The sequence below is a fragment of the Antechinus flavipes genome, chromosome 1, assembly GCF_016432865.1.
Source record: "Antechinus flavipes isolate AdamAnt ecotype Samford, QLD, Australia chromosome 1, AdamAnt_v2, whole genome shotgun sequence".
Lineage (NCBI taxonomy): Eukaryota > Metazoa > Chordata > Mammalia > Dasyuromorphia > Dasyuridae > Antechinus > Antechinus flavipes.
In genome coordinates this window covers 568241531-568255842 of record NC_067398.1, presented here as the reverse complement: position 1 = coordinate 568255842, position 14312 = coordinate 568241531, and the positions used below count along the sequence as shown (strand labels likewise).

Sequence of the window (14312 nt, the reverse complement as noted above, 5' to 3'; positions counted from 1 at the left end):
GACATCAATATATGCTTGTTTCTTCTCATTATTTTTAGAAATTTTCTGGATCGTGTTTCCATGACCCAAAAATGAGTAAAATGCACTCCCGCATCAACTCTGCCTTTGAGTAGAGTAGAATCTTTAATCTCCTTTAAGATTTGCCTCATGTGCAGTTTTCTACATAAGACCCATTCTAATGCGTCCCAGATGTGAATGCCTCTCCAACCTTAAATAACTGGATGGGAATTACATCCTATTGCATATAGGTGGTCCAGCAGGTAAAAACATACTAGATGTACAATTAGGAAGACCTGAGTTAAAATTCCACACTTCAGACATTTTAGTTGTGTGGGCCTGGATGTGACAATCTCTCTTATCACCAACTCGCTCAGCTATAAAATGGACATAATGCCATTCCATCCTCACTGTGTACAAAGAATATATATGTATACAAAGAATATATATGTAAAGTGTTTTGTAAAACTTAATGTGCTAAATAAATACTAACTTACTGTTACTACCTAATAGAAAGCAATACAATTTTAACACTGTGTTAAAGACGTATCTTTATGACATTGCTTTCTAAATTAAAATCTGCTTGACCTTACTTTTGTCTTTGAATCCCCAAGGGATAGTGCAGTGCCTAGGACAAACACGGTACTTAGTAAGTTGACTGATTAGGAAAAGAATCTAGGATGGAATTTCATGTATTATGTATTATAGAGGGGTTCAAGAGAATCTTTTGTTTAACTTGAGAAGACAAGATCATAGAGTTAGCCCTGGAAATCATCTGAAAACAGGACACTGGTTCCAACACTTCCTCACTTTAGAAGTAAAAAAATGAGGTCCTGAGATGATAAATGATCACAGAGAGATAGGACTCAAATTCTGATGTCAGATCCAGTGTTATTTCTATTGCTCTACTACATTATATCTAACCACTTTTCAACTGTTCTTAGGTAATACAGGTCAGCCCAAGGAAGAGGAAAAGCACTTTTTTGGTGGCACTCAGTCTTTTTTACAAAGAGCCTTTCCCAATCTCCACTAATGCTAGGACTTTTCCTCTATTACTTCACAGCCTATTTTTACCTGATTGTTTGTAGGTTGTCTCCCCCACTGGACTGGAAGATCCTCCAGAGCAGGGACTGAGGTTTCCTGGCTAGTTTTCTTTGTAACCTCAGCATGCCTGACACATAGCAGAGGCTCAATAATGCTTGCTTGATTTCTTTCCTCTAAAGAAGATGACAAATTACTGCACTTTTTTTTTTTAAATCTTCTAATAAGCTTTCTATCAGGAACTTGAAGTCCTTGTTTCTTTCTTAATAAGAGGGTACTCTCATGAAGAACAGGAACTGCCCCCAAATTATACTAAGCATTTCCTGAGACTAAGTCTGAGACTCCAACCAATTGTTTGCCTCAGTTTCCTCATCTGTTAAAAAAAAAAAAAACATCTAGAGAATGAAATGACAAACCCCTCCTATATCTTTGCCAAGAAAGCCCCTAAAGGAGTCACAAAGATTCAGACAAGCCTAGAACAATGGAATGAATATATTAATTCCTCTGCAAGTTGCTATGCAGTGACTATGTCACAGAGCTACCAGATCTTTTTTGCTAAAGAAGTAAAAGCCTAAGTGCCTAACACATTTCAAGGAGAGGAGGTAAGGAGTTAGAGAATCTCGGGCAAGGAAGTCATGGAGCAGAATAATATGTTGTATATGACGAACAGGAAGAGGGCTAGATAGGAGAGTTCATATAAAAGAGTAATATGCAAACAAGGTGGAAAGGCATATGGGTCCAGGTTGTAATGAACTTTCAATATCAAGAGTTTATATTTAATTTTAGAGGGTAATAGGCAATCGTTAATTTTCTAAGCCTATGGAGGACCATGGCCAAACTTGTACTATAGGACAATCACTTTGATAGTGGAGTAATGAGGGAGACGAAAAGAGAGACTTGATGCAGTAGAGCGACCACTTAGGAGGTAACTGAAATAGTCCAGGCAAAAGATATAAAGAGGAACTGAACTTGACTGGTAGCTGTGTAAATAAAATGGAAAAGACTAATAAAAGATGAGTAAAGAGTCTTGTCCAAACTTACATAACAAAACAAGTATTAAAAGAAAATAAGATTGGCTTAATGAAATTTAGTCCAACCAGACTTTTACCAAAATACCTGACAATTCTCTAGAATTTTAAAAAGTTTTATGAGGTATTTCACATATGTTTTCTCAAATGAGCTTCACAAAAAGCCCGCGAAGCCTGTACACTGGGAATTACTAATCCTCTCTTTAAAGCTTAAGAACTGAGGCTTTGGAGAATTCAAAGTAGCTGATAAGAGAGCACCAGAGATAGAATTCAAGCTGAACTCTTCCTTACTCTAATTCTAGTATTTATTCTACTGACTGATAAACCATGATTATTTCTTGAGTAGCCTTGGTTCCAGATCTCTGTACTTACTTAGGCCACTAAACCAAGACCTATGCCTAGAAAAAAATGTCCTGTCAAGCTAGGTCACATCAGACAAAGATGTTGTCTGTTAATACCAGAATGTATATCAAAATAATTAAGTTGTCAACATGAATGGAAAGGGAGAAAATTTTCTTATAACAACAAAGTAAAAGGAGAACCTTATGTGGCTTGTAAAAGTGCCAGAGAAAATACAATTTTTGGTCATACTGCTAAGGAACTTATCTAAGATTTCATTCTTTATTCTATAGGTTTATTCAATAACTTATAGATTTACTTGATTTGTCTTAAATTAACGCTTCTTTAAAATGTGTTAGATTAGTTGCAAATAGCATTGCAATATTAAAAATCATTTCCTGTAGGATCATTTTTCTTCACTTGCTGCTTATGTAATATGGTCAGCTATTTATACGTTATTAATGGGGGAAATATTTGTCTGCATACTAATATTATGAAAGCGTTTAGCTATTTTATGCAGTGCAGCAATAGTTTTCTAAATGGCAGTCTTTCAAACTGAGAATTAACTCTGAAGAAACAAAATTAGTATTGTAAAGGACAGATATAAGATAAAAGAATTAATTTTTACAATAAAGAAATAACCTAAATACCTTCACAGTGAGCGTAACTTGTTCAAACAAAATAAAAATGGTTAGAAAACAAAGAAAGCAAGACCACCCACATTTCTAAAAAACCAATTTTTGTAAATATCTCTTAAACACACGCGCACACACACACTCACCAGAATTCAAATACCTATAATGAAGATTATTCAATTAGTTATTGTTCTTTAAAAAAATCAAATATCTAATAGCTTAATGAGATAAGAGAGTAGACTGAAGAAACAAAACACCTGGGAAAATGTTATTTTATAATATTCTAATTACCGAATAGAGGTATCGTTGGTTAAATTGTTGCATAGCTCCTTGAAGCTGGTTACGTTGAGACTTCCATTGTTCAAAGTTTCTGACTGATTCCATAGTAGGTCGTTGCCATGTTGTTGTTCTGGTGTTATGGTCCACATAATAAACTCTTCCACGATCATCAACTCTTCTTTCCCAACTTGCCCCCAAAACAAAACAAAAAAGCCCCAAACCCCCCACAATATGAGAAACAAAATCCTTTATTCTTAAAATTGTTGTGGCTTATGCTGCACTTAAAGCATTTAAGTTCAAGCTAAAGTTTTAAAGAATTAATGAAATATAAAATTTCCAAAATAATATATCTCTCATAAAAACTGGTAAAGATTAACTTGGTAATAAAAACTGGTAAAGATTAACTTGGTATTTGTAGTGAGATGTTGTTTGTCTTGTGCTACCATTTTATTACAATTTTTTGCTTATTAAGTAATATCAGGATCATCTAAGAGATCACAGACTCACTAGTCCTAATGTAGCTTTGATTTAATCATTATTTTCATACATTAAAGAAGAAAACAATTATGTCTTGAGCCAATTATTGTGCTATACGTAGAAGGATTTACCTTACTTAATGAGATAATTTTTTAATACATCAGCTATCAATATCTAAATATCACATACTTGAAAAACCATAGCCATAAAGACAGTAAATGTATAGGATAATTTTGTTCAATATTTTTCTGAATGTCTTTAAGCAGATACAAGGGACATAAAGCAAACTAAAAAAATGTAAACAAAAGAATAAAAGTATGTCTAAAAAAATTAACAGGATAATTTTAGCAACAAATCAAAATTTAAATTAACCTATGTTACACTGTAGAAGTAACAAGCTTATTCCACATTCTGTCTTCCTCAAATTGAAGATGATGAAGTTACCAGTTAAATATTTAAATGTTAAAAAATATTGTAGAACAGATGTATCAAACTTCCAACCCACAAATCTCACAGATGGCCCAAACTAGATTTAAAAGTAATTGAGAAATGTTTAACAAAATAAATAAAAATACATAGAATTCCACATATTTAACCTATGTCAGATTGCTTGCTATCTTGGAGAAGGGGAAAGTAAAGCAAGGAAGGAGAAAAATCTGGAATACAAAATCTTACAAAAATAGCTATTGAAAACTATTCTTACGTGTGTTTGAAAAAATAAAACACTGTTTGAGAAATAATAAATAAAAATATAATACAATATGTATAATGCTAACTTGTGGCTTTCAAAGTCAATATAAAGAAACAGGATTGTACTTTTTGAGTCTGACATGACTTCTGAAGAAAAAGTCATGGATGTCAGACTGCTCCAATATCATATGGGAGAATTACTATGTTTACATTTCAAATCCTTACTGCCATCTCTGTGTGACAGAGACAACTGAACACTTCAAAATAAGCTCAATTTCTTCATTTGCAAAATTAGAGGATTACACTAGATGAAGATTTCTGAAGTGCCTTCAAATTCTAAATATATGACCTTTAGTCCATTTTATTCTATGTGCTTTGCTCGCAGAGCACCCAGTAGTGCCCTGATGTTTAATGATTTTTTGGGACATCATTTATCTAACAATCATCAGGGACACACAGTAATATTCACTAAAGAGGTTAATTCTAAGTGAAAAATAACCTAATAATGGAATGGAAAAGTGTCATTTCTACATTGCTCACCTATATCACTCTCCAATCCCTTAACTCTTTTGAGCTTCTATTTGGTGTTGTTTTGTAGTAGCAATTATTTGGAAGCTTAGGTAGTTTTGTTTTAGAGAAGAAGGGTGCACATGGAAAAAAAAGATTTGAAGAAAAATGCTACCTTTTATTAATATTATAAATAACTAGTCAGATGACTACTTAGAACATGATCATTATGTGATCTAGAAAAAATCTATTTGTGAGATTTTTTGTAATCATCACAGGCAAAAGCATTGTTTCTATACAATATCTGCTAGAATGATATAATTATTCAAACAAATATTTGAGTGTCTACAAGGAAGAAATTTTTGATAAGCACTATGAAAGATTTAAAAATAAACTTGTCATTTGAATGAGGAAGAGAAGAATAAGCATATAAGTAAACAAAAATACAGGAAATGCAACATTGTTAATGCAACACACATCCTGTAGTAGGACCTGTATCCTACAACAGGATTTAGGGATAAAGAGATAGATAGCAGTTAGAGATTCTTAACCTCTTTATAGTATGGAACCCATCACTGACAGTCTGAGAAAGCTTATGAGACCTTTCTCAGTTTGTTTTTAAATGTATAATATTAAATACTTAAGTTACAAAGGAAACCAATTACTGAAATATAGTTAGCAAAATTTAGAAATGGAAGAGACTTCAGCCCATCATTTCACAGATGAGGAAACTATGGCTCTGAGAAGTCTAAACCTATTTAATATCTCAGAGGAATTAATGGCAATGTTAGAATTTGAACCTAGGTCTGCTAACTCTAAATAAAATGCTCTTTCATGATAGAGATAACATTTGAGCTGAGTACAAGGGAAAAATTCTATGTGTAAAGTAGAGCATAAAAACCATGGCAAAAAAGCACAAGGTAGATCAGTTTGGGTAGAATAAAAAATACAGTAAATATGAAGCAGAAGTTAAGGTTGAAAAGGTATGTATCAGATAGTAGAGGGTCTTGAATATCAAGTCAAGGAGTTTGAACATCATCCTATTGGCAATAAGGAGCATGGAAATTTTTTTTATCAATTAACTTATGATTGATTATATTTATGATAATAGAATTTTACCCATAACTGACTAAGTTTATCAGTGACCTGACTTAGTTTGATAAACTTTTAAATGTAGCTGTAAAATAATGTGGTTTATTGAACTCTCTCTGAAAATGCATTTAAATTCAGGTACTCTTAAATAGAAAGCTATCATCAATATTAAGTAATCAGGACAATATTGACTTAAAACGTTTAAAATTGCTGTTTTTTTTTTTTTTAAAGTTTTCAATCTCAAAAAAACCTTAAAAATATTTAGCTTGACTTAAAACTTAAACCAGTTTATCATAAACATAGATTATTAATTAATGATGCCTTAAAGGCAGAATAAAAATTCATTTTGTTGTGCACAAAATGTGAACATCCATATTGTTAAACGCCATAAAAATATGTAAAATATCTACATTACCCTGGTGGTAAAGGCTGTGGTCTCTCCCATGTTGTAGTTCGTGTGTTATGATCAACATAATATGTCCTATCATGAGGATCTTTTCTCTGTTCCCACCTTTGAATAAAAGAAAATAGTTAAGACATTATGAAAACATAACCTTCTTGTAATATAACAATAAAAAAAATTTACCTAAAAGAATTATGAATACAATCTGCCAAAAAAGCCAAAACTTTTTATTTACAGGCTTATAGGTACTTTCTCCCTAAATTCCACAGTTATGCCTCATTCTTAAGTATTTCTTTTCAATTGATATTTGTTGTCTTAATTGAAAGATATGGGAAACTCATAATAACAATGTCACCTTTCTTTTTATGAAGTTTTTACATCATCTCATTTGTGAAATGGGGACTGCAAGCCAAATACCATTATTCATTTTACACTAGGGGAAAGAGATGCTCAGTAAAATTAAGAGACTTGCCTGATGTCCACACTGGACTTGGTATTTAAATTCAGAACTATGACTTAAAATTTAGCATATACAAAACTGAACATTAAGAGAATTCAAAATATTGTAGAAATGAAAAAAAATTGATCAAATACTTCTAACTCCTGTCAAATCTGGTATCTGGCTTAATTTCAACCACTAAGTACCAAGAAATGATGTTGTCATTTAAGCCTGAAGTTGAAAACTATGACAATGTTTTAAATACTATTAGCTGCAATGAGCTAAAACTGCCACAAGATGGAGATACTGTTCCACAAAAATCTATTCCTGATATATAGGAAGGAGTATGTTTGTTATTTTCACTCTTTCTCAGCCTGTTATGCTCTCTCTGTTATGTTATGTACCTTCCTGAATTTGCATGTGTGAGTTATCTTCCATTCCTTTTCCATTGTGTTACAGATTCATAGATCTTTTAGAGTAAGAAATCATTTTCATGTTACAGGGGGAAAACTAAGGCCTACAGATATGAGGCTTGGGCAAAGTCACCAGAAGCAGGACTTGAATCTGATTCTCTGAACTCTACATCTAGAGCTTTTTCTACTTTATTTCCTACTAAATAATACTTAGATCATTTTTTCATGTTTATTAAATATCTACTGTGTGCCAGGCACTGTGCTAAGTCCTAGAAATAAGAGATAAAAAGTCTCTGCTCTCAAGGAGATTAAAATCTAATGGGAGAGTCAATAATACATAAGATAAAACATGAAATAATTAACAGAGTGAAGACAGTAGAATTAAGAGAGGTTGGGGAAGGCTTCTAGTAAAGATGGGATTTCAGATGAGACTTAAATGAAGCCAGGGAGATCAGTAGTGACAGAGGAGAAGGAACAGTATTCCAGACATAAGAGACAGAAAGATTGCCCAGAGTCAAGAGATAGAGCATCTTGTTCATATACCAGCCAGGAGGCCAATGCTACTGGACTAGTGTACATATCAGAGTATGTAAGGTATAAAAAGACTGGTAATGAGGGGTTTTAAATGCCTTACGGAGCATTTCTTATTTCATCTTGCAGTCAATAGGAAGCCACTGGAGTTTTGGGTGCGGTTAAGGGGATACTGACACGATTAGACTTGTACTTTAAGAAAAATCCTATTAAAAAAATGTCCTTTATCATTACTCTCTCTTATCACATTATACATAAATAAACTGTTCTCTGAACATTTAGATTTTACATATTGGAAAAAAAAGAGCCCAAAGGAAAAAGCTAAAGAATAGCTTAATAGAAAGGCAGATAGCAATAATAGTCAAGGCAACAGAGGTACCATAGTCTCTCATACTCAGTAGTTCATTAACTTTAGTCAATACTGAGCCAAACAATTACTATATCTGGAGCAATAGAAAATGGTGGTCAAAAAAAGGAAAATTCTTTAAAATTATTACCTTAATATTTTGATAGCTCTTAATAATAAAACTAAATGGAAAAAGTTTTAAAAAGGTTCCCCTTTACAGCCATTTTCCTTAGGAATATAAAGCACTTTATATGTCAAAAAGCTAGATAAATAAAAAGTTACAATTATAAACATTTTTAAAAATTATTATTCTAAAAATCTAATTCTGTATTTAACAAAAACAGTAAGACACCTAAAATTTTGTCCAGTCAAGATCATATCTTAAGCATGACATTTTCGACAGATTGTGGTTTATCCTCTTCTGTTGTTGCTGAGTCACTTCAGTTGAGTCCAACATTTTTGTGTCACCATTTGGGTTTTCTTGGCAAAGATAGTGGAGGGAATGCAATTTCTTTCTCTAGCTCATTTTACAGATGAGGAAAATGAGTTAAAGAGGGTTAAGTGACTTGCCTAGGGTCACATAATTAGTATGAGACCACATTTGAACTGAGATTTTTTACTCTAGAGCACTATACCACCTAGATGCCCCTGGTTTAGCATAGATTTTTAAAATTCATATTCTGCTTCCAATTTGCTTTTGTAACATTTTCAAATAAATGAGTGACTCAACAATCAATATACCATTTCCTTTTCTGATTTTCTCTTGAAAATTCATCCTTCTCTCCTAACCAGTTATATAGCTTTCTCCTAAATTTTCACCAAATTAGTTAAACTCTAATGACAAAGCCTTCTAGAGTTCAAGGTTACCTCCATGTTGTGAAGAGCATTGAAGTAGGACATTATTAAGGTATATTTTTAAAAAACCAAACAAAAACACTCCTCTAGTTGTTTTTAATCCTCCTATTTTGTTTAGGCTCATGATTTCATTATTCTAGATGGAGACAGGATTCATATTTTATTCATGATGACAGTTTATGGGATAATATTATAGACATTCTGTCTCATTAACTTTTGAGAAACATCATCACAAGGGGAAACTATTTCCATAGAGATACACTTTCAAGTTGCCATGAGAAAAAAGGAGGGGGGAAAAAAACAAGTGGAGAGTGAAATAAGTATTTGGGCTCTGAAAACTTAAGATAAATGGAGAGAGGGAATATAATAAAGAGGAGGAACTAGTTATAACAAGATGAGGTCAGAACAGTTTTAGCTGATCAGTTGGGGTTATAAGATACTAATGGACTTTGTTAACAGTATATTAATGGCATTACTAAAAAACAACAATTGTTACTGAAACATAATGCAAGCTATGCTATTTTTCTCTTGGAATGTGATATTCTTTACTCTTGCATTTCAAAATGTTTGCTAACTAATTTATTCCTTGTAACTTGAAATGCATAATTAAAGCAATTTTTTACATAGAAGACATTATGATCAATTTGGGAGCATATTAAAATGAAGATTTCTTCTGGTTGTGGTTTGTACTAGATGATCACTAAGGTCCCTTCAAACTCTCAAACTTTCAAACTCTGGGATTCTGTGATATAGTGAAAAAAACCAAGTGGCACTGAAAGTTAAGGGACCTGCATTATAACTCTGAACTTACCAGACTTGTGGCTTTCTTCACCTCTCTGGGTTTCATCTATAAATTAAGTAGTTGGAATAGAATCCTAGAACCTTAATGTAAGGGACAACAAATGATTTCTATACCCATCTTTATACCTAACTTGAATCATATCTTTAACACTCGTGATAAATTAGTTATCAAGCCTTTTCTTGAAAACCTCCAGTGTCAAAGAACTCACACTACCTTCTAAGATATTCCATTCTATTTTCTGATCTCTTAATTGTCTGGAACTTTTTACTTTGTTCAATTGAAATCTGCCTCCCTAGAAGTTGTACCTACAAGTCTAAGCTGTGCCCTGTGTGCAAGTTTTAAAATTTCTTCTCAAATAAAATAATCTTCTGTAAATTTATATAAGAAGCTTTTATAAAAAATCAGTACCTATCATCAAAAAAAAAAGGATATTATCTGCCTGGCTGTATCAGATAAACAAAGTACCTTAACTGAAGAAGAAAACAAAAATTCCAAAAGATAAAGGTTTGGAAAAACTAATAGATGTTGAAAATGTTGCCACTATAGTCAGCTATTTTAACAGCTCAGAAGAACTACACTCTGTTTTCCCAATGACTTCATTTAAAAATTAGGTGTCCAAAAATTCAAGTGTAGTGTATGTTCAAAGCATCAACATATCTAGAATAATTTGCTTGTAGCAATATTTTTTATTATGAAAAATTATCATTAAAGTAAAAGTTATTAGGAGTTGTAAAACGATAGCTTTTTTGATTCCCTTGTTTTCAAAATTCTCTTTTACCAAAATAGTACCTTTTTATTTACCATTTTATTTTTATGAAGAGGTCTATGAGATAAATCCATTTGTGGTCTGTTTTAATAAATACATTTGAAATGTGCAACTGAGTCAACAATTGTTCTTAAATCAAACTTTTTAGATTCCATGTTTTAAATATAGAAAGTAGTATGAATACTTGATGCTTGCATCAAACGTCACCACATACATTACTATCAAAAATCTCCAACATACCCTGGTGGCAAAGGTTCTGTAATGGAATTTCCAGGTTGCTGCCTTATAGGTTCTTCAGGTACATTAGACTGTCTTGGTTTGGCGGCATCAATAGCAGAACTATTTTTTAAATTAGAGGCAGAATCTACAGTATTTAGAGTTTCTTGTACCATTTCTGCATTGGCTGAAGCAAAATATGTACTATTTTCGGAGCACTCAGGAATTTCTTGAATTATAGGATCTGTAGTAGTAACAGTATTAGTGCAATCAGTAGATAAGGGAATTTCTTCAGATCCTATTACAGTCCGAAGAATAGGTGTGTTATCAGCTGCTGCAGATGAAGATGACTCTCCATTAACTACAAAACAAAAATTAAGAAATCTGTATCAAGCAACAACAATGCAAAATCAAATACTATACCTTATCAAATATTCAATTTATATAAAATATTGTACTAAGTGACAAGGAAAAATGCATATGTGTATATATACATAAAACAATGATCCAATACTGGACTACTTAAAAATTATAACTAATGTCACCCCCAAATAAATGGATACTTTATTTCCAATAATCAGAATTTTAAACTGCCCCTTCTTTAGACACAAAGGCAAAGTAAAAAAGAATCCATCCATCACCTCCTGAAAAAAACTCTAAGAGCTCCTAAATGATGCCACCGCCAAATTTAAGAGCTTCCAAGATAAAGTAAAACTACTATAAATAGCTCCCAAAGGAAGTGATGAAATGTCAAGAAACCAGAATCAAAATCACACAAGATTTAGAAGCTGCCACTATAAAGGAGAAAAGTTTTGAAAATGCTACTCTTAAAAAAAAAAAAAAAAAAAAAAAGATACAATCAAGAGACCTTTAATAAAATTTGAATATTTCAAAAGGTGAAGCCAAAAAGGTGAGAACTGAGCAAACATTTTGAAATGAAAGAGTAAAGAATATCATTAAGGTACAAATATTTGATAAGTCTGAAGAGCCTACATAGGATGAATTATTTATAGGCTAATTTAGGGAAAGGAAACTAGAGTCTAAGCAGTGCCCTAAAGTATTAAAGTTCAGTTATTAAGTCAATAAGCATTTATTAAGTATCTGTTATATGTAAGGTATTATACTAATATATAGGGAAGATACAGAGAAAGGCAAAAGCCAGTTCCTATCCTCAAGACGCTCCCAATCTAATGAAGGAGACAATAAGCAAAGTACTACAAATGTATACATAGTAAATAGGAAATAATTTAAAGAGAAAAGACATCAGAATTAAGAATGGGAAAGCCTTCTTACAAAAAAATGGAGATTTTATTTAACACTTGACTGAAGTACAGGAAAACTAGTAGTCAGAGATGAAGAGGGAGATCATTCTAGGAAGTAAGGGCAACAAATGAAAATGCTCAGCGCTGAGAAAAGAGAGAATGTGCTTTCTGCAAAACAGCAAGTGTCATTGGATTGAAAAGTATGCAAGGAGTAAAAAGGATGTAAAAGAGAATCTAAGGTATAAGAAAACTAAAAGGAGAGAGGAAGCAGAAAGTAATAAATGCAGTAGCCCTCAGAGGTGTAAAATGCCTGAGGGCTCTGAAAACCAGTTTTAAAAAAGAATATAGAAGACAGATATCTTTAAGGGACTGACCACCCCAAATGATCCAAGATTGGAGAAGGTTTGAAAAATCATATAGTAGAGGGTGATATTGGGGCAATCTAATGGAGAAGAAAGAATAAAAGTTGACAGAACGATGATATGTGGGGAATCTTTTGTCCTACTTTCATGGTTTTAGGAGAAGGAAATGGAAGAAAGGTGCTTATGGTGGAAGGAGAAAAGGGAACTGAATCTCACAGAAATACATGAAATGAAAAGTATTCAAAGATGGGGAAAAGGAGACATAAAATTGGCATTTCATAAACTTTCATCTGAAATGGATAAAAGAAGTTGGAAGGCATTCACACAAAACAACAAGGAGAAAGGGAGAGAAAAGAGGAAGACAAAGGATAGTTAAGAGACTAATTGTGATAAGCTTATTAGCTTTCTATGTTAAGAGCCTTCCTGATCAGACACAAGGAATCCTTTCTATGTGACTGACAGTTCCTGCTTAGGCTAATTGATTTAGTGGGTACAAGAAGATACCTGAAAGGGTAAATAAAGTGCTAAGACCAAACAGGATATGCTTTTAAGGAGAGCTGGGGAGTCATTTGCACCTGGTTTTATAAAGATGAGCTCCTTTAATAGCCAACCCAAATATGGAAGAAGAAGAGAAGGGGAAGAGTTCCTAAAGGAAATGAGTTTGACAGAATGGATTTATTCCTCTTTGTCTCCCACTCCCTCAGTCAAATCCTGTCATATTATGCATATGCAATTAAAAGTTCCCTCTGGGTGAAGTTCCACCAAATTGGCTTCAGACCTTGGCTATGGGCCTCCCCCAACATACTATCATACATGTATGAAATGATCAACTGCTGGAACTTGAGAAGGATGCTGGGATAGTTGTGGCTTAGACAAATACTGCTGTCAGTGTAAATGCACACTGTGGGAATGGAGATGCTGTAGAGCCCCAGACTGCCTTGCTAAGTAGGCAAAGCAGGCTGGTATTATTCCCAGGAGGGAGATTTAGATGTGGCTCCTAAAAAAAAGTGTTTATAATAAAGTAATTAATGGCAAACCACTCCACTATCTTTGCCAAGAAAACCCCAAATGGGGTCACAAAGAAGCAGACAGAAATAAAAAAAAAAACTCAACAATAGCCTTAAGTATAAAACTGAATCAGATAATTAAGCTCTGGGCACTTCATATATAAGAGTGGACTTTTCTAGAAATTGTTCTGGCTAATTCCCTCTGGATCTTCCTTACTCTTTTCTTGACAAAGAGTTGCCTTCAGCTCAAGGTGGTTATTCCCTCAAAGGGCTTCATATACCTTGGAAAAGGAGGAGGTTAGGTCTTCCTAAACTGATATACTTCCCTTCCTTTTGAATGACTCAAGGAACTCTTCCTGGAAAAGAATTAGCATACCAATGGGTTGTATTTTTGGGAGGTGTCTACCTTTCTTATAGTAAGAGGCAAATTTTACTATATAATTATGATATGTTTTAATCAGTTGACTTGGTGGTAATTCTGAGTCACTTTATGAGGATAAGGGGAGTCTTTACTTAGCCACATGGAAGAATTGGGTAGCCTTTCAACCGAGGCCTCCATTATAGAGGTCTGGCAAGCGCAATTGGGATGTAAGTAGGCCAATGGTCTCAAGGTTCCTAGATGTGATTGGGTACGAATACATAGGGACTTCCTTCATGGATGGGACATCCAGCCACAGCGGGAATTCTAAACACTGAAATCATGTCAGGCATGGGAATTAATCTCCATCTTCAATTGGCTTGTGCCTGTGACCTCATAGACCCTATAAATAAGCTCAGAGGAGGAGGGACTTGATCTCCTTTCCACCTAATTCACCTGGAGCTCGG

At 33.4% G+C, this 14312-nt stretch overlaps 1 protein-coding gene across 5 annotated transcripts in view; it reads right to left on the bottom strand.

The window, feature by feature from the left end:
* Positions 1 to 14312, bottom strand: part of WWP1 (WW domain containing E3 ubiquitin protein ligase 1) — a 143910-nt gene that overhangs the window by 33693 nt on the left and 95905 nt on the right. For all 5 annotated transcript variants that reach the window (XM_051970797.1, XM_051970801.1, XM_051970800.1 and 2 more), the window contains 3 exons: positions 10881 to 11217; positions 6501 to 6596; positions 3332 to 3506 (listed from right to left, as the gene is read on the bottom strand). In XM_051970797.1, coding sequence (XP_051826757.1) covers positions 3332 to 3506; positions 6501 to 6596; positions 10881 to 11217 — 608 coding nt within the window. The remainder of the gene's footprint in view (positions 1 to 3331; positions 3507 to 6500; positions 6597 to 10880; positions 11218 to 14312) is intronic.